The sequence below is a fragment of the Phyllobates terribilis genome, unplaced genomic scaffold, assembly GCF_046119375.1.
Source record: "Phyllobates terribilis strain yellow unplaced genomic scaffold, ASM4611937v1 Scaffold_3__8_contigs__length_932513732, whole genome shotgun sequence".
NCBI classification, from domain to species: domain Eukaryota; kingdom Metazoa; phylum Chordata; class Amphibia; order Anura; family Dendrobatidae; genus Phyllobates; species Phyllobates terribilis.
In genome coordinates this window covers 405,671,592-405,694,398 of record NW_027362763.1, presented here as the reverse complement: position 1 = coordinate 405,694,398, position 22,807 = coordinate 405,671,592, and the positions used below count along the sequence as shown (strand labels likewise).

General features: G+C 42.2%; 1 protein-coding gene across 1 annotated transcript in view; it reads left to right on the top strand.

The window, feature by feature from the left end:
• IMPG1 (interphotoreceptor matrix proteoglycan 1) overlaps window positions 1-22,807 on the top strand; it is a 181,896-nt gene that overhangs the window by 30,360 nt on the left and 128,729 nt on the right. The window contains exons 3-4 of the mRNA XM_073673534.1: window positions 8,889-9,108; window positions 17,322-17,532. Coding sequence (XP_073529635.1) covers window positions 8,889-9,108; window positions 17,322-17,532 — 431 coding nt within the window. The remainder of the gene's footprint in view (window positions 1-8,888; window positions 9,109-17,321; window positions 17,533-22,807) is intronic.

Below are 22,807 nucleotides of genomic sequence, written 5' to 3'. Positions count from 1 at the left end.
CTGGTGCATGCGAAGATGCCTCCTGCCGTGCACCTGTCATTGCACACTCTCAAGTAGCAGCATCAGGAAGCACGTCCACATCCTTGTCCCAGCACAGCGTTCAGTGTTTCATACCCCAGTCCTTGGAACACACACGCAAATACGCAGTCAACGCCCCACAGGCCACACTACTAAATTCCCACATTTTGCGACTGCTTGCGCTCAAAATGTTGCCTTTTAGGCTCGTGGAGATGGAAGCATTCTGCAACCTGATGGCGGCAGCCATTCCTCGGTACTCAGTTCCCAGTCGCCACTATTTCTCCATGTGTGCCGTCCCCGCATTACACAAGCACGTATCCCAAAACATTATCCGTGCCCTCAACAATGCAGTTACCGGGAAAGTCCACCTAACCACAGACACTTGGACAAGTGCTTGTGGGCAGTGACGGTATATCTCGCTTACAGCACACTGGGTTAGCATAGTGGAAGCCAGAACCCAGTCGGACCTTGGGACAGAACACGTCCTCCCGACCCCAAGGATTGCAGGCCCTAGGTCAGTCAGGGTAGCCCCCACAGTCTACAGCTCCTGCACCTCACCCTCCTCAGCCAGCTCCTCCTTATCAGCCTCCATCTCCAAAATGACTACATCAGTCACAAGCTGGAAGCACTGCAGCACTGCCTCAGCCAAGCAGCAACAGGCTGTGTTGAAGCTAATATGCTTAAGTGACAAACCGCACAATGCTGAAGAGTTGTGGACAGCTCTGAAAGAGCAGGCAGATCTGTGGCTCACACTGCTGAACCTACAGCCAGGCATGGTCGTGTGAGACAATGGCCAAAACATGGTGGCTGCTCTGAGGCGAGGCGAACTCACACACATATCATACCTGGCCCATGTGCTTAACCTCGTGGTTCAGCGGTTTCTCAAATCCTACCCGGAGATGCCGGATCTGCTTGATAAAGTACGCCGCCTGTGTGCCCATTTTAGAAAGTCACTTCCCATGTTTCAGCAGCGTTTTCAGCTTCTGGCTCACAGACTGGTGTGATGTCCCCACGCGTTGGAACTCTACACTGCAGATATTGGGAAGGATTTTTCAGCCGAAGAGGGAAGTTGTTGAGTGCCAGCATCAACAAGGCCGTCGGTATTCAGTTCAGACTCCACACATAAGACCTCAGGAGTGGACATGGATGTCAGACATATGTACCATCCTCTAAAACTTTGAGGACTCCACCAAGATGGTGAGCGGTGATGACGCCATAATTAGTGTCACCATCCCGCTTCTTTGTCTTCTGAAACGCTCTCTGCTCACAATCAAAGAGGATGCATTGCAGGCAGAGCACGATGAGATGGAGCAAGGAACCATACAGGGTGATTACACACAGCCCAGCATCATCTCCTCCCAATGTGGATTGGGTGACAATGAGGAAGAGGAGGAGGAGGAGGAAGAACAGGAACTAGTTTCATGCGCTATAGACAGTACTACCTGCACAACTGTCATACCGTCTGTTCAGAGTGGATGGCCTGAGGACAGAGAGGAGGAGGAGGAGAGCATGGTCACTCGTCCTCTTGGTGAGGACACGGAAGTCTTGCCTGTTAGCAGTCTGGAGTTTATGTTACGCTGCCTTTCCCATGACCCTCGCGTTCTCAAAATTTTGGCTGACAGTCATTACTGGTTGATGACACTTCTAGACCTACACTACAAGGAGAACTTTATATCTCTTATTCCTGAGGTGGACTGGTCTACAAAAATGGGGCAGTACCAGAAGGCTCTTTTTGCGGAACTATTAAAAAAACTCCCATCTGAAAACGCTGGCGGCAGAGGTCATAGTTTGTTGGACAACCAAGGACTACAGGTGAGAGAGACACAACTCCAATCCATCAGAGGCAGGGGAACACTGTCAAAGTTCTGGGAGAATTTTCTCAGCCCCTCCCATCGCCCATGCCCTGAGGCGCAGGGTACTCTCACAAGGAGTGCAAAGTTGGGAAGATGCTGAGGGAGTACCTTGCCGACCGTACCAACATCCTCCGTGATTTCTCTGTGCCTTACAATTATTGGGTATCCAAGGTGGATATGTGGAATGAACTGGCTCTCTATGCCTTGGAGGTCCTGGCCTGCCCTGCCACTAGCATTTTGTCAGAGTGGGTTTTTAGTGCCGCTGGTGGAATTATAACTGATAAGCGCATCCACCTGTCAACTGAAAATGCTGACAGGATGACTCTTATAAAAATGAAAAGGGCTGGATTCGGCCAGACTTCTCAACACCACCGAATGATAGCAGCGCAACATAAACTCAAATCCAGTGTCTTTTTTGGGGAGGTGTATTCCCATGCACCTTTTCAAACCCACACATGGGTATACGCTTCCTGATTTTGGCTATTTGCTCTTGTCCTCCTCCTTCTCCTCATCTCGATCCGCCACCATCATATCACCTGGGTGACCATGGTCCTTGATGCAACACCCACATAATTTTTTTAAAGGGTGTTTATGATGCCCGTAAAAAAAATTTTTATACAGTATGTTCATGTATTCCCCCCAGGGGTAAATGTTTGTCAGCCCATACACTTAGTGCATGGGCATTACAAGTATAGGAGACCCGCTCCTTTCTAATGGGAACATTTTTTTATGAGGCCCTCCTCCACGTCTCTTCCAAGGGACATTAGAGTGCCTCCCAATTTTTGTCAGCCCTTGCATTCACTGCATAGGCCAACGCTATGGGAGACCCACTTCCTAATAATGGGAACATTTTCTCATGAGGCCCTCTATGTCTCTTCCAAGGGACATTGGAGTGCCTCCCAATTTTTGGCAGCTTTAGCATTCACTGCATAGGCAAACACAATGGGAGACCCACTTCCTAATAATGGAAACATTGTTTTTAGGAGGCTCTCAGACCTCCATGTCTCTTGCAAGGGGCATTGGAGTTCCTCAAAATTTTTGGCAGCCGTTACTTCACTGCATAGGCAAACAGTATGAGAGACCCTCTCCTTTCTAATGGGAATTTGTCGTTACTGTGCCCCTGCTCTATGTGTCTTTAAATTGTTAGTGGATTTTTTCTTAAATTTTGTCAGCTGTTGGACTCACTGCATACCCTATACCTGTATAGCACACCCGCTTCTTTGTAATGGAAACATGTAATTACTGTGGCCCTGCGCTATGTGTCTTTAAATTGTTAGTGGGGTTTTTCCTAAATTTTGTCAGCTGTTGGAGTCACTGCATACCCTATAACTGTATAGCACACCAGCTCCTTTGTAATGGAAACTTGTCATATTACTGTGGCCATGCTCTATGTGTCTTTATTTTGTTAGTGGTGTTTTTCCCAAATTTTGGCAGACCTTGCAGTCACAGCATGGGCATTACCACTATAGGAGACCCGCTCCTTTATAATGGAAACATTTTTTTCACTGAGACCCTCCTCTATGCCTCTTCAAAGGGGTATTGGGTTGCGTCCGAATTTTTGGTAGCCTTTGCAGTCACTACATATGCAATAGCAGTATAGTAGACCCACTTGTTAATAATGGGAACAAAAAAGCATAGCCGGCTGATGGCTCTCTAACAATAGCGAGGGCCGACTCCTGGTCCTTTAAAAATAGTAAGGGCCGCCTGATGGCCCTATAAAAATAGGTTTTGTGACTTTCAGAGTCCCTCCATCATAAATGAAACAGATGTGTCTGATGATGTGTCACACACTACATGGCCAGATAAGGTCGTAAAATCTTAAAATGACATTTCCCGGTGAATGCATTTGTCTTAAAAAATAACGTAAAAAAACAGTAGGATCTTTCTTTAGTATAAAAAGCAGAGTCGCCAATGTAACCTCAATATAATCACATTGTTCAGCTCCTGCACCTCCTCCTCCATCTCCAAAATGACCACATCAGTCACAAACTGAAAGCACTGCAGCACTGCCTTGGCCAAGCGGCAACAGGCTGTGCTGAAGATAACATGCTTAATGCTTAGGCGACAATCCGCCCAGCGCTGCGGAGTTGTTGAAAACTGTAACACAGCAGCCTGATCTGTGGCTCTCACCGCTGAACATACAGCCAGGCATGGTCGTGTGACAATGGGCGGAACCTGGTGACGGAGAAATGACAGCCAGAGTAGATAAGGTTTCCCTCTATGCCAGTCCTTTCACTGAGCTAAAGAATATGGCTGTGGTGAAATACAACTCCTACTGAGAAGCTGTTTCAGATTGAAAAACATTGGCCCACCAGAAGAATTGATTCTGAGGGCTTACCTTTCTCCCCCGCTCAAGAGCCCCATGACAGCTGCAAAGTTAGCGCTATCATGAACTCTCCTGATGCAGAAGCCAGGGCACACCAGAGGATTCTCTGGTGGGACCATCCAACCATGCCAAGAAGCAGTCTTGGCTAAGAAAAGTGTGTGGGAAGGTTCCCGGACACTCTATGGCTGCTTTTTTAATGTGGATTGGACGTGCTTATGCATGTTATTTCTCAAACCGCATTGCAGATCAGTCCATTGCCCAACTCTGTAGTCATGAAATTAAAGACGCAAAGAAAGATGTTTGTGTGTCGAAGCACCACTGACAAATGCTAGCTGATGTTAGACGGGTTGCCATTGCTTCTGCAACAAGCTGCATTAGAGAACTTCGTGGAAGAAATGACACCCAGTGTAGATACGGTTTCCCTCTATGCCAGTCCTTTCATGGTTTTCCATGTCCTTTCACCGAGCTAAAGAATATGGCTGTGGTGAAAAACAACTCTCAGCAAAAAAAGCTGTGGACTGGCTCTGTACCGTCCCTGGTCACATTCACTTGACCACGTGTTTGTGGTTAGGCAGTTCTTCCCAGTAATTGAACTGGGGAGGGCACGGGTAATGTTGTGGGACCCGTGCTTGTGGAAGGCGGAGACGATACCGGGATAAATAGTAGTGGCTGAGGACCGAGTATGGACACCCGGCTGCTGCCGGCATGAGGTTGTGAAAAGCTTCCACCTCCACGAGCCTAAAAGGCCACATTTCAAGTGAAAGCAGCTTTAGAGGACTTCCTGGGAGAAATGACAGCTGGAGTAGATATGGTTTCCCAAGTCCTTTCACCAAGCTAAAGAATATGGCTGTGGTGAAATACAACTCTCAGCAAAAAAAGCTGTGGACTGACTCCGTACCGTCCCTGGCCACATTCACTTGACCACATATTTGTGGGTAGGCGGTTCTTCCCAGTAAGTTCACTGAGGAGGGCACGGGTAATGCCCGCTCGCCGCCGCCATAAGGTTGTGGACAGCTTCCGCCTCCACGAGCCTAAAAGGCCACATTTCAAGTGAAAGCTGCTTTCAAAAATTTGGCAGTGTAGTATTGCAGCCTGTGGGTGTGTGGGTGGCTGGCTGCATACTTGTGCTTGCATTCCAAGGAAGGGGGTAGGGACAACTGAACGCTGCACTTGCACAAGGATGTGGACGCTGATTGTTGCAAGTCTGCAACGACAGGTGCATGTGCCAAGGATCACTTATGATGGGCACACGTTTAGGCAGTGACGTTGGAGTTAGAGATGCTTCCAGGGGTCTTCCCCATGCTGTTCCCATGTCTTTTCAGCACTGTATGCATGTGACTGATGATGTGTCAAATATAACATGGCCAGATAAGGTTGTAAAATGTTAAAATGACATTTCCCAATGAATGCATTTGTCTTGGTTGAAAGCAATGCAAAGGTGCAAAAACACATCAAAAACGCTACGTGTGAACATAGCCCAAGGTGTGGAGGAGTATTTTTGGTTTTGGTTTATTTTGCCTTATATACAAGTCATTACCCTGGAAAGATGTTCCTTAACATATTTCCCAGGAAAATCCATTTTGGTTTCATTTTTGTATGTTTTATTGTGAGTCTGCAAAAGTGGCGTAATACCTCTGACATCATTGTTGATAGCAGTGATATGGGAGTCTGAAATGCTCCCAGGGGTCTTCCCAATGCTGTTCCCATGTCATTTGAGCACTGTTCCCATCAATTTGGACAATTTTAGGCCCTTTACAGACCGCTGGGGGGAGCCGCCTGAAAAATGCTCGAGTTTCCCTTAGATTTACATTGGGCTTGTTGCTCGGGTCGAGCACCCGTGCGTTCTAATTTGCTCAACCCGAACATCAAGCACCCGAGCATTTTAGTGCTCGCCCATCACTAATGACCATGTTTGTTACCTGAAATAAGTGAAAGTCACTGCACCGCCCCGCCTGGAGCCTGTCAACCCGACGTGAGTTTAGGCGCTAGCCTTTCTCAAGGGGTATAGTAAAATTTAAATCTGTGGCCTTTAAATAGACCATATTTGCGATCACATGACAACAGGCGAAACTTTGCCCATCCCGGAAATGATGCGACATGCGTCATCATATCCATGGTGACAGCCAACGCTACCCAGAGAACCACAGTAACTGCCGGAAAGTGACGCAGGATGCGTTACCGTAAGTAAGATACCCGGCGGCGGCATCACAGCAGGCACAAAGGACTACTGAGGAGATGCCGAAAGCCAGTGGGCATATGAGGATGATGACACCCCTGCGTACAGGCATTGCGGTATAACGTTGCCTTTAAGTATGGTAAACTATATACAATGGAACCTATACCAATCAAAAAGTCAGTGTATGTAGTTGCAATAAACCACAGTGTACTGTATATACATTTGAAGTTGTGATTATATAGAGATTATGCTTCCGCATCTTGGATGCCATCCGTATGTTTTTATGTATGTGTGTTTGTCTTGCTATGTACACCCTCTCCAATTATCTTGTGGAATTTATGTATTTAATAAAGATTTCCATGCTTTCATATCATTATTGACCAGTATATTGTCTTTTTTGCTGTTCAAGCTCCCCTTTGTCTACAATTGTTGGCGATTGGTCACTCGATATAGGTCCTTGGGCTAGTAGTATTATGGATACCATCTATTCAGGCATTACGCCTTTAATACTTTATATATATGTATATATATATATGTATATATATATATACTGTATATATATATATATACATATGTGCTTGTAATACACTACCTTTTTCCAATAGTCATTCTAATCTATGTAAAAATAGGAAGTGTCTTTTCACTGCAGAAATCATTCCTCTCTTCAATTCTTGACCCAGCTGCTCTGCCCCTTCTCCTGCCATTGACTTTTGCAGGGACTTATGACTCATACAGGGAAAATTAACCTCCTGTTTTACATAGAGCTTAGAAAGATTCAGCTAATCAGTTTTTAATCACGTGATGTCATAGATCTAATGTAAAAAAATAAGAATTAAGTGGGAAGTAGGGCAATATGAGCAATTGTAAGTACACAGTGCTATATAATATGATGATTACAATATATTAAGAGGATAAAAATTTTCATGGGAGTGCTTTTTTTCATTCATTATGTGCCAAATACTTTGACTGCTAATATTTCCGCCATGGAGAGGTGAAATAAAAAAAATGTTTTCTCTGCAGCTACTATTGTATTGTGTGTACAGTTCAGCATGAAAAATTTGGTAAAAATGCTCTTTAAATATGTGTATAGTGCAATATGTTACTATCCTGTTGTATTTGGGCTCTGCTAAGATAATGATATGAGTTCATGACCCAGTGTACGCAAAAAAGCTGAAAATTGAGCTGCCGAAAGCCGGAGAATTCCAGCCTTTTGTTCACTGCTAATAGCTTGTGTGAATACTAAGGATTGAAATTTTCATGTTAAAAATAAAAAAACACAAAACTCCCAAAACAAAAAAAGTGTTTATGATAACATATTTTTTTTTTATCTTGAGATGATACATTCCTTTTAAAATGATACCTTTGTTTCACATAGGGGATGCATTTTCCTTTTATCAGATACATTCTCCTGTTCCTCAAAGTATTTCTCAACAAGGTGCCCTGACATATAGCATAATTGTCTTCAATTTTGGAACTATAAAAGCTGCACTTCCCATTGCCCTACTTCCATTTATTATTTCCAAATGACCATTGATTGCACATATTCATATATGGGATGGGTAGAATTTCTCTTTTATTCTGTGTAGCTCTGCTTTAGTAGAATACACAAGGTGAAAACTGGGTCTATAATACATTTGATTATCTACAATGTAATAGCACTCCCATAATGATAAATAAGTAATGTAACTATAGGGAAAAGTGTGCTGAACTTGTCAAAGAACCCATTTCTGGAGCGTAACAAGAAGCAGCAGGGAGTATTTGTAAGAGAAATTCATATTAACCACTTTTTTTGTGCACCAAAACCTCTCAAAGCTGCATTCCAATTGAACACTTGTCATCTTCTATTAAAAATATTTATTTTGTTGGCTACTCATAAAAATAAATCATTCTATCTCATTTGGCTAAATCAGTCATGCCATAGAAAAGCACTACAGGATTCCTTCATAAATGTTGTTTTAAGAAACAGGGTCAGTATTACTCAGTAGAAACCAACCAGACTGTAGCATTATGGGGGTTTTCTAGTCTATGAAAAATGTTCTTAAAAAGACTCAAGCTTATTAAAAATACTAAAAAAAAGTGATTCTTATCCACCAGCAATTCCCCACAGGTACTGTTAGAGTGCTCATCTGGACTCCACATGTCTCTTTTTCCTGGTCCTGACCTTGACACATGGGCAGAAAAGTCTACGCCGCCAACTACATGGTCGCAGCTGCAACCCATCTTAGCTAGTGATTAACTGAGCCTACTTCCACAGAAGACCTATTGTTAGTTCTCCAAGATGTTTGGAACAACCTCTCCACCAATTTCCTTCAAAAACTCCTCATAGGTGTTCCTAGAAGAATTGATTCTTTTGCTCTGTTTGAAGGCAAAGTGTGGTCACACCAAATATTGATCTGATTTAGATTTCCCTTTTGTACATTCACTTTACATTTTGTGAATTGATTAAACTATTAACACTTCTCTCAGGGAAGAGGGGACATTTTGTTAATATAATGCAAGTGTTTCTTTCTTACAGCTGCTTCCATATCTTCAATCTAATCTAACAGGATTTAAGCACCTTGAAATCCTTAACTTCAAGAAAGGGAGTGTAATTGTGAACAGCAAGCTGAAATTTAGCAAATCTGTGCCCTATAATGTCACTGAGGCTGTACATTGTGTTTTGGAAGATTTTTGCAATGCTGTAGCTCAGCTCCTCAATTTACAGATCGACAGTTATTCACTTGACATTGAGCCAGGTAAGAATCTTGTATTGGTAAAAAGTAAGTGTAAGACCATAACATGTCACTATTGCCTTTACTACCGAAAAACCTCCAATATGGAAAATTGGATTGAAAACCTGCCGTCCTAGCTAAACCTCAACAATGGATCATTTCTAACGCTATATTACCACCCCTCCAGTTCTCTCTGTGTTACTCAAATCTAGCAATAACTTCCTAAAAAATCAGGCTCTTCTTCAGTTAAAGATTTAACGTAGTCTAGAAGATTGAGTATGCTGGGATAAGAAGTAATTCTAAATCTTACATTATGTCTCTCTTGTTTCATTTGAAGGAAAGAAAAAAGAAAGGTCAGCACTCCAGACTCCTGTTATTTCAATAGGGAGATGGGATTAAATTGCTGCCAGACATTATTTATAGCCAAAAAAAAGGATTAGGCATGTTAAAATTCAACATGTTTGATCCCTATTATTTTATATTTTGATAGATCAGACATTTCTGAATGTAGCGATACCAAATATGTGTATGATTTGAACTTTTGTTGTTATTTTTAATTTTTTCATATTTTTAAAAACTTTTTTTTTTTACTTTTTACTGACTTTATTGGTCCCCTTAGAGGACTTGAAGCTGCCATCGTCCAATCACTTATGCTATACATAACAGTGAATCAGCAATGTTATGTATAGAAGAAATCACGATCTCCTGTGAACGCCGGCCTCGGGCCGGCATTCACATTAGGTTCACAATGATAGGCACGGGAGTCATCAGCAGAGCTCCGGGTGTCATGACAAATCATCGGCACCCTGTGATCACGTGGCAGGGGCACTAACTGGCGGGATCAATGACACACTTCTGGCTGGCATGTGTTAACTCCCGCTGTCAGTGATTGACAGTCGGATGTAACTGGTTAACAGCTGTGGGTGGAGCACCGCTCCGCCCATGACTGTTAGAGGCACTTGATGGCAGATATAATCAGCCATAAAGTGCATGGAAAGATGTGGGTTCAGAGTACGAGCCCACATCAAAGACAGGGACACTACCTTTGACGTTCATGTACTTCAATGGTAAGGTGGATATTGTCTAAGGGAAGATACATATAAATCAATTTAAAGAAGGCTACAGGTCTGGATAAGCTGCTTCCAAGAGTTCTTAAGGAACTCATCTCAGGTCTATGCCCTGTGCATAATTTTTAGAGACTCTCTAGTGACTGGTATCGTACCAAGCAGTTGGCGCAAAGCTATTGTGGTGCCCATTTTTAAAAGGGGCTCTATGTCTTTTCCAGGTAATTATAGACTAGTAGGCATACGATCCATTGAGGTTAACCTCTATGGGATTATGTACAGGAGTATGTGATAGAAAATAATTAAATAAATGATAGCCAGAAAAGTTTTACTAAGGACATATGTCAAACTAATCTCATTTGTTTTTATGAAGAAGTGAGTAGCAACCTTGAAAGAGGGATAGCTGTGGATATAGTGTTTTTGGACTTTGTAAAGGCGCTTGATACTGTCCACAAAGACACCTAATGGGTAAATTAAGGTCTTTACGCTTAAAAAAGTGAGGTTTGCAATTGGATCAAAAACTGTCTCAAAGACTGCACTCAGAGAGTTGCGGCGAACGATGGCCACACTAAATGGTCTCCAGTTATTAGTGGTGTACACCAAGGTTTAGTAATAGGTCCGATATTATTAAACTTATTCATCAATAATATAAAAGACAGGATTAATAGTGTTTGTTTCAAGTTTTGCAAATGACACGAAACTATGTAGTATATTGACGTTTGTGGAAAATGTTTATAAGTACAGGCTGACTTGGAAAAACTGAGTGTTTTGGGTATACCCATGGCAGATCAGGTTCAATGTGGAGAAAGGTAAAGTTATGCACATGAGCACTAAAAATATGCAGGTATCATATGCTGTAGAAGGATTAAAACTAGGAGAGTCACTTATACGGCAGGGACTCACTGCCGCATTTCACATCCGAGGATCGCAGGGTAAACCTCATACTGGCCGGCACCTCTCCTGACCTGAGCTTAACAGCTCAGCCCATATTCTGGTGTGCATTGCTTGATAAATCCCCTATGTGTTTCAAGTCTTCATTGTCACTTACACTATTTTAGCATCCCTATATCCGCTGCAACACCCACAACTCCTGCAGAGGTCCAACAGATGAGGGCAAAATATATTTGCCAAGTAAAATCAGCAAGTGTTGGAAAATACAGCATCATAATCTGCAAAGATTTCTGCCGTTAAAGAAAAAATCTGTGCCTTTTTTTCAAAAAAAAAAAAAAAAAAAAGATAACTTTTTCAGGCCAGAATGAATATTGTACACATGCTTGTAAATGAAGGTTAACTAACCCTACTACCATATTCTCAGCTATTAGTCCTTTTAGTCTTCAATAATAAACTAATTTCTGTTCTAACAGTACAAACTAAACTAATGCAAAGAAAGTATCTGTGTAAAGAAATAATAGCACCTCCCGATATAGAAATAGAATGTCGACTTATCGAGATGGTTTCTTCTAGAAAAGTCAGTACTATAATATACATGGGACTGCGAGGACAGTATTTCTTAAAGACGTCCAAAGCGCCATTGTCCGAGCATTAAGAGATAATGCCTTTGATGATCGAATATATTCCCCATACTAGTCCTGCATATATTCTGCTTAGCTACAAAAGCTACATAAGAGATGACTAAATATAATACAAATTAAAGTCGATGGTAACTTCATGTGAAATATAATCACTGGGCAGCTATAGCAGAGGAACATAAATATGCCAATATACACGGACACCTCCAGCAGCTTTAAAATATGAAAATGGTTTCTTCGGTGTTTATATAGGATTTGTTTGATGATCTGTTTTTGAGAAACAAGGTTGAATATCACAATATGATACATCATTGTAATAGCGCTTGTCTCTGTACCTTGTTTCTTCCGGGAAAATTGGCCGCTTAATAGCATTTTGTTATTATCCTTGCTCATAACAATACTATAATTCTAAATATTCATTTAAAATCATATTAAATAATCATACATAAAGTATTAAGCATTGAATGTGCATGCAGAATACCTTAACCATAAGCAAATGTAAGTGGAGCAAAAACTACTTTAACCCCTTCACCCCCGGGCGATTTTCCATTTTTCGTTTTCATTTTTTCCTCCTCTTCTTCCATAATCGATAACGTTTTTATTTTTCCAGCCATATAGCCATATGAGAGCTTGTTTTTTGTGGGACAAGTTGTACTTTTAAATTAAACCATTCATTCTGCCGCAAAGTGTACTGGAAAACAGGAAAAAAATTCCAAGTGTGGTGAAATTGCAAAAAAAAGTGCAATTCCACAGTGTTTTTTTTTTTTTTTTTTTTTTTATTTACCATGTTTGATTTACGATAAAACTGACCTGTCAATATGATTCCTCAGGTCAGTATGAGCACGCAGATACCAAACATGTATAGTTTTTTGTTTTTTATTTAAGTGGTGAAAAAAAATTCAGAAATTTGTAAAACTAAAAATAATTTCACTTTTGTCGCCATTTTATGAGACCCGTAACCTTCTCATTATTCGGGATCTAGGGCTGAATAATGGCTTATTTTTTGCGCCCTGAGCTGACGTTTTTGCTGATACAGTACTATTTTGGGGTAGATACGATGTCTTGATCGCTTTGTATTTCATTTAATTGCAATGCTGCGACTACCAAAATAACGTAAATCTGGCGTTTTGATTTAATTTCTCTTCATGCCGTTTGCCAATCGGATTAGTTTTTTTATATTTTGATAGATCGCACATTTCTGAACGCGGCGATACCAAGTATGTGTATGTGTTCTTGCGGAGAGCGACATGCTAAGCACATCAGATGAGGAAACTTTTCAAGCCGCAATGCTCCTCTGGGAAATATGCAAATTGTTTCTTCAGAGAGGAAAAGAACTTGAACTCTAGTGCTACTTATTGGAAGTAGCAATCCTAAAAGTCAACATTGACCCTTTAACGAGCCTTGACACATGACTTAGGATAAAAGCCAAGACCAAAAACTCAATTTGCAGACGCTGTATTTTGGGTTACTGCTGCTCTCGTCAGTACAAAGTGTGAGTTCTGCTTTGGCTGGGTGAGAGGCGTCAGACCGTATCTAAGAAGTAACGTTTCTTCTTGCGGAGAGCGACATGCTAAGCACGTCAGGTGAGGAGACTTTTCAAGCCACAATGCTCCTGACAAGGCTCGTTAAAGGGTCAGTATTGACTTTTAGGATTGCTACTTTCAATAGGTGGCACTAGAGTTCAAGTTCTCTGAAGAGACAATTTGCATATTTCCCAGATGAGCATTGCGGTTTGAAAAGTTTCCTCACCTGACGTGCTTAGCATGCTGCTCTCCACAAGGAGAAATGTTACTTCTGAGATATTATATAGAGTCATTACAAACAGAGTGATCTATTTCAAGTGTTTATTTCTGTTAATGTTGATGATTATGGCTTACAGCCAATGAAAACACAAAAGTCATTATCTCAGTAAGTTAAAATAATATACAAAATTAAAAATAATTAAAAAAAAACTCCTGCAAAGACTTCCTAAGAGTTTAAAAAGGTCCCTTAGTCTGTTCCAGTAGGCGCCACAATCATGGGGAAGACTGCTGACTTGACAGATGTCCAGACGGCAGTCATTGACAAACTGCCAGAGTTCCAATTTTCATTTGGAAATCAAGGTCCTAGAGTCTGGAAGAAGAGTGGAGAGGCACACAATCCAAGCTGCTTGAGGTCTAGTGTGAAGTTTCCACAATCAGTGATGGTTTGGGGAGCCATGTCATCTGCTGGTGTAGGTCCACTGTGTTATATCAAGACCAAAGTCAGCGCAGACGTCTACCAGGCCATTTTAGAGCGCTTCATGTTTCCCTCTGACGACAAGCTTTTTGTAGATGGAAATTTCATTCTCCAGCAGGACTTGGCACCTGTTCACACTGCCAAAAGTACCAATACCTGGTTTAAAAACAACAGTATCACTGTGATTGATTGGCCAGCAATCTCGCCTGACCTTAACCTCATAAAGAATATATGGGTTATTGTCAAGAGGAAGATGAGACACCAGACCTAACAATGCAGACGAGCTGAAGGCTGCTATCAAAGCAACCTGGGCTTCCATAACACCTCAACAGTGCCACAGGTTGATCGCCTCCTTGCAACGCCGCATTGATGCAGTAATTGATGCAAAAGGAGTCCCGACCAATTAGTGAGTGCATTTACTGAACATACATTTCAGTAGACCAACATTTCAGATTTTAAAAACATTTTTCAAGCTGTTGTTATAAGGTATTCTAATTTACTGAGATAATGACTTTTGTGTTTTCATTGGCTGTAAGTCATAATCATCAACATTAACAGAAATAAACACTTGAAATAGATCAATCTGTTTGTAATGACTCTATATAATATATGAGTTTCACTTTTTGTATTGAAGAACTGAAATAAATTAACTTTTTGATGATATTCTAATTTTGTGAGATGCACCTGTAAATAGTGATGTCAGTGATTGATAGAGATATCTAAGTGATCAGTGATAGCTCCGGATGTAGCGGTTAGAGGCAGGTGCTGGCTGCACAACAACAGTTGTCATCTACCCGGTATGAAAAACCTTGTGAAAGTTTTTTAATTTTACACTCATTAAATAAATGTAAGCATTATACTTACAGTCATGGGCAAAAGTGTTGTCACCCTTGAAATTGTTCCAGAATCATAGAATCATAGAATGGTAGAGTTGGAAGGGACCTCCTGGGTCATCTGGTCCAACCCCCTGCTCAAAGCAGGATTCACTAGATCATCTCAGACAGATGTCTGTCCAGCCTCTGTTTGAAGACGTCCATTGAAGGGGAACTCACCACCTCTCGTGGCAGCCTGTTCCACTCATTAATCACCCTAACTGTCAAAAAGTTTTATCTAATATCTAATCTGTGTCTCCTCCCATTTAGTTTCATCCCATTGCTTCTAGTCTTTCCTTGTGCAAATGAGAATAAAGATGATCCTTCTACAATGTGACAGCCCTTGACATATTTGTAGACAGCTATTAAGTCTCCTCTCAGTCTTCTTTTTTGCAAGCTAAACATTCCCAAATCCTGCAACCGCTCCTCATAGGACATGGTTTGCAGACCAGTCACCATTCTGGTCGCTCTTCTCTGAACTTGCTCCAGTTTGTCTATGTCTTTTTTAAAATGTGGTGCTGAAAACTGTACACAGTATTCCAGATGAGGTCTGACCAAAGAGGAGTAAAGACCGATAATGACTTCACGTGATCTAGACTGTATGCTTCTGTTAATACATCCCAGAATTATATTTGCCTTTTTTGCTGCTGCATCACACTGTTGACTCATGTTCAGTCTATGATCTATTAGTATACCTAAGTCTTTTTCACATGTACTGTTGCTTAGCTCTATTCCTCCCATTCTGTATATGCTTTTTTCATTTTTATTGCCCAGATGTAGTACTTTGCATTTTTCCCTGTTAAAAACCATTCTGTTGGTTGCTGCCCACTGCTCCAGTTTATTTAGGTCTTTTTGAATCCTCTCTCTCTCTTCTCTAGTATTAGCTATCCCTCCTAGCTTTGTGTCATCAGCAAATTTAATCAGTTTACCCTCAATTCCTTCATCTAAATCATTGATAAAGATGTTGAACAATACAGGTCCCAGGACGGAGCCCTGTGGTACCCCACTTGAGACATTCATCCAGCTGGATGTGAAGCCATTTACAACCACCCTTTGAGTCCGATCACTAAGCCAGTTATGAATCCACCTAACAGTTGCCTGGTCCATTGCATACTTGGTCATTTTTTCAATAAGGATGATGTGAGATACTTTGTCAAATGCTTTGCTAAAGTCAAGATATACTATATCTACAGCATTTCCCTGATCCACCCAGTCAGTGATTCTGTCATAGAAGGAAATTAAGTTAGTCTGACATGACTTGTTAGTTACAAACCCATGCTGACTCTGGTTAATCACTTCATTCTTATCCATGTACTTACATACATGTTGTTTAATAATTTGTTCAAAGATCTTTCCTGGTATAGAAGTCAGACTCACCGGCCTATAGTTCCCTGGGTCCACCTTCTTCCCCTTTTTGAAGATAGGAACAACATTTGCTCTTCTCCAGTCTTCTGGGACTTCTCCTGTTCTCCAAGAATTTTCAAAGATTATGGAGAGTGGTTCTAAAATTTCTTCTACAATCTCCTTCAGTACTCTGGGGTGTAATTCATCTGGACCTGGAGACTTGAACTAATTTATGTTAGCTAAATATTCCCTCACAATCTTTCTGTTTACTGATAACTTGGATTCCTCTATTCCTTTAAAAGGACAGTGAACATCAGTTGATGTTACATTTTCTTTCTGAGAGAAAACAGATGCAAAATAGGAATTAAAAAGTTCGGCCTTCTCAACATCCTCTCTTACCATTTCTCCATTTTCATCCTGTAAAAATCCTATAGCATCTTTGACTTTTCTTTTACTTTTGACATACCCCCAAAATCCTTTTTTATTGCTTTTTCCAGAAAATTATTTTTTCTCCCAGACACACAATGCAAAGATTGAGTCAACTTCTGCTCTTTTTATCTGGTTTAAGGTGTAATTTTCATATTTCCCACACCTGTTACTTGCCACCAGTGTGTTTGAACGAGCATCACATGCTTGAAACAAAGTTGTTTACGCACAATTTTGGAAAGGTGCCAACAATGAATGTGTGAAATTATGTTCAATTTGCCCTTTTTTCAGTTTTTTTTGTGTTGTTCCAATACACAAAGTAAATAAACATGTATAACAAAACGTGTAATTGCAATAATTTTCTGGGAGAAATACTTAATTTTCTGGAACAAATTCAGGGGTACCAACACTTTCGGGCATGCCTGTATTTCTCCATGAACAAGTGATTCTCGATATGCAATGAGTATTCACTTGAATAAAGCTGAGTAGTTGTTCCAAGTACAGGGCTATGTACATACAGTACATATACCACTGTGCCTGGACAACAATTAGCGGTGCCACTGTGCTTACTGGAAACCTGCAACCGCTTTTTTATGCTTATTGGTGGGGGATACCAATGGTTGAACCCCCCAACGATCATACACTGATGGCCTGTCTTACTCTCTGATTGTCAACAGGTAAGGAAGAAAAGTTGTTGATTAAAGGTTATCAAGAACTGTGCAAGTAGAAAAGTCATTTATCATCATGTTCCCGTAAATTAGATTTTTTTTCATGTGTCTTTCCAGCTGACCAGGCTGACCTGTGCAAGTTCATGGCATGTGATGAGTTTTCAGAATGCTCAGTAAACTCCAACACAAAGGAAGCTTCCTGCGTATGTAAGCCTGGATTTAAGAGTATTGATGGACTGCCATGCCAAAGTATTTGTGACCTGAAGCCCAATTATTGCTCGAAAGGTGAAAAATGCACAATTGAAGATGGAAAAGGGGCTGTTTGCAGGTAACACCAATCTGATGCTTTCAGAAGTATTCAGATTATTTGTGGCTGTACAATGTGAGTTTTGTCATACAGTTGTGTTGTGGAATGCAATATGAAGATTTTTATCTCATTTTATAAAACTTCTTAATACCTCTATTAGCCCAATAGTCAACATATAAAATAGTATACCTACCAAGTCAAAGATAGGGTAAGTCCAGATACCCACTTTCTTTCCCTGGACATGAAAATCCAGTAAATGTGATTTACTTAATGGCCCATGCCAAAAATCTATTTGCCACTGTTCAAGCAGCATAAAAGTTTCCACATTAGTGAGAAACTTTTCGAGGTCCACACTATGCTAACCACAGAAGCCCCCTGAATGCTAGCCATCTTTTAGCCTTTTAGCGGTCATTTTCCTGAAGCGACTTGGTCTGCGTCTTCTTTTTCTATACTGGAAAAAGAAGATTGCTGCAGCCAATCAACAAAGTCCAGAGCAGTGGCAAGAGGCATCACTGGACCCCAGTAGAGTGAAAGGGTACGTGCACTCAGAGTGTTTTCAGAATTATTTTGCTTGTAAAACAACAAATGAGCAGCAATGTAAAATGAATTGTACATAAGTTCAATCTTTTTAAACTTTTTCAAACCACTTTATGTTTTCAAAGATGAAAAATCCTTTAAAAGAGTCAGCAGTCCATTCTTGTGGTGTCTTCTGCTTGGAAGAAGCACACTATTAAAATGCACAATATATATACAGTACAGACCAAAAGTTTGGACACACCTTCTCATTTAAAGATTTTTCTGTATTTTCATGACTTTGAAAATTGTACATTCACACTGAAGGCATCAAAACTATGAATTAACACATGTGGAATTATATACTTAACAAAAAAAGTGTGAAACAACTGAAAATATGTCTTATATTCTAGGTTTTTCAAAGTAGCCACCTTTTGCTTTGATGACTGCTTTGCACACTCTTGGCATTCTCTTGATGAGCTTCAAGAGGTAGTCACCGGAAATGGTCTTCCAACAATCTTGAAGGAGTTCCCAGAGATGCTTAGCACTTGTTGGCCCTTTTGCCTTCACTCTGCGGTCCAGCTCACCCCAAACCATCTTGATTGGGTTCAGGTCTGGTGACTGTGGAGGCCAGGTCATCTGGCATAGCACCCCATCACTCTCCTTCTTGGTCAAATAGCCCTTACACAGCCTGGAGGTGTGTTTGGGGTCATTGTCCTGTTGAAAAATAAATGATGGTCCAACTAAACGCAAACCGGATGGAATAGCATTGTAACATCTCTGGCGGCGTGCTTGCATGGTGCACCACCTCCCACCATGCAAGACCGCAATCTTACCTGTGAGTCCATGCTGCACTCTTTGCTCCAGTACCTGCTGTGTCCATGTCTCTTGTCTGATTGCTTAGGGCGTCGGCGCGGCTTTCTGCTTGTTTCTTATAGCTACTGTGTGCACAGTCATACTGCGTCCCCAGCCTATTGCTGTGAGTCACTGGATACTTAAACTCCCTCCACCCAGTAGGAGGTGCCTGAGCAACACTTTCACTCAGTTTGTCTTTTGCAACTGAGTTGCCAGGTCCTGTCCTGTATCTAGTCTGTTCTGCCACCCTGGGGGCTGAGTACCCTGGGCCGCTACCTGTAACTGTGACTTCTAGTCTGTTTCCGCCACCCTGGGGGCTGAGTTCCCAGGCTCGTTCCTGTGTCTTGTTCCCAGTTCAGTTCCGGTCTGAACAGTGTCCTAGCCCGTTATTTGTTTCTCTCTATGTCCATACCTTCCCTTTTTCTGCAGTGTCTGAACCTGCATCTAACTCCAACTCGTTGTCTCTGTACTTCTGTTTGTGAGTTTTGTGTCCACTCACTACTTCATTGTAAGTACCTTGTGTGTATCTGGTTCTGCTAGTCCCCTTTCCCTGCCTCCGTATCTACCTCCTGTGTTCTAGCCATCTTCCTGTATTTTCCAGTCTGTTCCATGTGAACAGAGCCTGTCCTGTCTGCCTTCACATTCTGCTCTGCTTGTTCACCGTCCCGGCGGTTCTGCTTTTTCCGCTTGTTTACCGCACCTGTGGTTCTGTTCTGCTCTGCTTGTTCACCGCTCCAGCGGTTCCGCTCTGCTCCGCTTGTTCACCGCTCTGGCGGTTCCGCTCTGCTCCGCTTGTTTACCGCACCTGTGGTTTTGCTCTGCTCTGCTTGTTCACCGCACCTGCGGTTTTGCTCCACTCTGCTTGTTCACCGCACCTGCGCTTTTGCTCCGCTCTGCTTGCTCACCGCTCATGCAGTTTTGCTCCGTTCTGCTTGTTCACTGCTCCTGCGGTTTTGCTCCGCTCTGCTTGTTCACCGCACCTGCGGTTTTGCTCCGCTCTGCTTGTTCACTGCTCCTGCGGTTTTGCTCAGCTAGTCCACCGCACCTGCGGCTCTGTTCCTGTATCCCAGTCTGTACTGGTCCCTATCCAGCCTGCGTTCATACCTGCCAGTATCTGCCTGTCTGCATACCAGCCATGCCTGTCTGCACCCGCCTGTCTGCATACCAGCTGTGCCTGCCAGTGCCCACCTGCCTTCATACCAGCCGTGCCTGCTAAGTACCCACCTGCCGTCATACCAGCCATGCCTGCCAGTACCCACCTGTCTGCATACCAGCTAACCTGCCTGTTCCTGCATTCCCCGGTGTGGGTCAACAGCTGTGACCGGGGTCTGACCTGGAGTAGCACCTGGTCCCTCTGCTCGGTTCCTCCCTGGTTCACGGAGTCGACTGAGCCACCGTGCGACCTTGGTCGGACCGGGTTGATACTTAGTTACGCCCCTCCAGTCACTCCTCGGTTCATGGTCCAGTGGGATCACTAATCACGCTCATGCCAGTCAGTCCGGGCGCAAGCATAACAAGAATGCTGCTGCAAGATGCTGTGATAGCCATGCTGGTTCAGTATGCCTTCAATTTTGAATAAATCCCCAACAGTGTCACCAGCAAAGCACCCCTACACCATCACACCTCCTCCTCCATGCTTCACGGTGGGAACCAGGCTTGTAGAGTCCATCCGTTCACCTTTTCTGCATCGCACAAAGACACGGTGGTTGGAACCAAAGATCTCAAATTTGGACTCATCAGACCAAAGCACAGATTTCCACTGGTCTAATGTCCATTCCTTGTGTTCTTTAGCTCAAACAAGTCTCTTCTGCTTGTTGCCTGTCCTTAACAGTGGTTTCCTAGCAGCTATTTTACCATGAAGGCGTGCTGCACAAAGTCTCCTCTTAACAGTTGTTGTAGAGATGTGTCTGCTGCTAGAACTCTGTGTGGCATTGACCTGGTCTCTAATCTGAGCTGCTGTTAACCTGCAATTTCTAAGGCTGGTGACTCCGATAAACTTCAGAAGCAGAGGTGACTCTTGGTCTTCCTTTCCTGGGGCGGTCCTCATGTGAGCCAGTTTCTTTGTAGCGCTTGATGGTTTTTGCAACTGCACTTGGGAACACATTCAAAGTTTGCCCAATTTTTTGGACTGACTGACCTTCATTTCTTAAAGTAATGATGGCCACTCGTTTTTCTTTACTTAGCTGCTTTTTTCTTGCCATAATACAAATTCTAACAGTCTATTCAGTAGGACTATCAGCTGTGTATCCACTTGACTTCTGCACAACACAACTGATGGTCCCATCCCCATTTATAAGGCAAGAAATCCCACTTATTAAACCTGACAGGGCACACCTGTGAAGTAAAAACCATTTCCGGTGACTACCTCTTGAAGCTCATCAAGAGACTGCCAAGAGTGTGCAAAGCAGTCATCAAAGCAAAAGGTGGCTACTGTGAAGAACCTAGAATTTAAGACATATTTTCAGTTGTTTCACACTTTTTTGTTAAGTATATAATTCCACATGTGTTAATTCATAGTTTTGATGCCTTCAGTGTGAATGTACAATTTTCAAAGTCATGAAAATACAGAAAAATCTTTAAATGAGAAGGTGTGCCCAAACTTTTGGTCTGTACTGTATATATATCTATATACGGTATATAGATATATATATATGGATGTATATATAGATATAGATATATCTATATATGTGATGCCTTTAACCCCTTAAGCCCCGGAGCATTTTTCATTTTTGCATTTTCGTTTTTGCTCCCCTTGTTCCCAGAGCCATAGCGTTTTTATTTTTTGGTCAATATGGCCATGTGAGGGCTTATTTTTTGCGGGACGAGTTGTACTTTTCAACGCCATTACTAGTTTTACCATATCCTGTACGGGAAAACGGGAAAAAAATTCCAAGTGCGGTAAAATTGCAAAAAAAGTGCAATACCACAGTTGTTTTTTATTAATTTTTTTTTACCACGTTCACTGAATGCTAAAACTGACCTGCCCTTCTTATTCTACAGGTCATTACGAGTTCATAGACACCAAACATGTATAGGTTCTTTTATATTTAAGTGGTGAAAAAAAATTCCAAAATTTGGTAAAAATAAAAATAAAAAAATAGCGCCATTTTCTAAGACCCGTAGCGTCTCCATTTTTCGTGATCTGGGGATGGTTGATGGCTTATTTTTTGCGCGCCGGGCTGACGTTTTTATTGATAACATTTGGGGTAGATCCGATGTTTTGATCGCCCGTTATTGCATTTTATTGCAATTTTGCGGCGACCAAAAAACATAATTCTGGCGTTTAGAATTTTTTTCTCGTTACGCCGTTTACCGATCGGATTAATTCTTTTTTTATTTTGATAGATCGGGGGATTCTGAACGCGGTGATACCAAATATGTGTATGTGGGGGTTTTTTTTATATATATATTTTATTTTGAATGGGGCGAAAGGGGGGTGATTTAAACTTTTATATTTTTTTATTTTTTTTTATATTTTTAAAAACTTTTTTTTTTTACTTTTTGCATGCTTCTATAGTCTCCATAGGAGACTAGAAGCAGCAACTATCCGATCGCCTCTGCTACATACAGGGGACGAGCAGGTCCCCTGCATGCAGCAGAAATGGTCCTGTGCTATGAGCGCCGACCACTAGGTGGCGCTCATAGCAACAAGATCATGACAACCACAGGCGTCTGCTGCAGACCCTGGGTTGTCATGCACGCCCATCGGCGACCCGCGATCACGTGACGGGGTCGCCGGTGGGCGGGGCTTATGACGCGCTACCCGGAAGCGCGCGTTAAATGCTGCTGTCGGAGATTGACAGCAGCATTTAACATGTTAACAGCCGCGGGTGGATCGCGATTCCACCCGCGGCTGTTGCGGGCACATGTCAGCTGTAAGAATCAGCTGACATGTGCTCCGTTCAGTGAGGGCTCGGCGCAGCAGCCC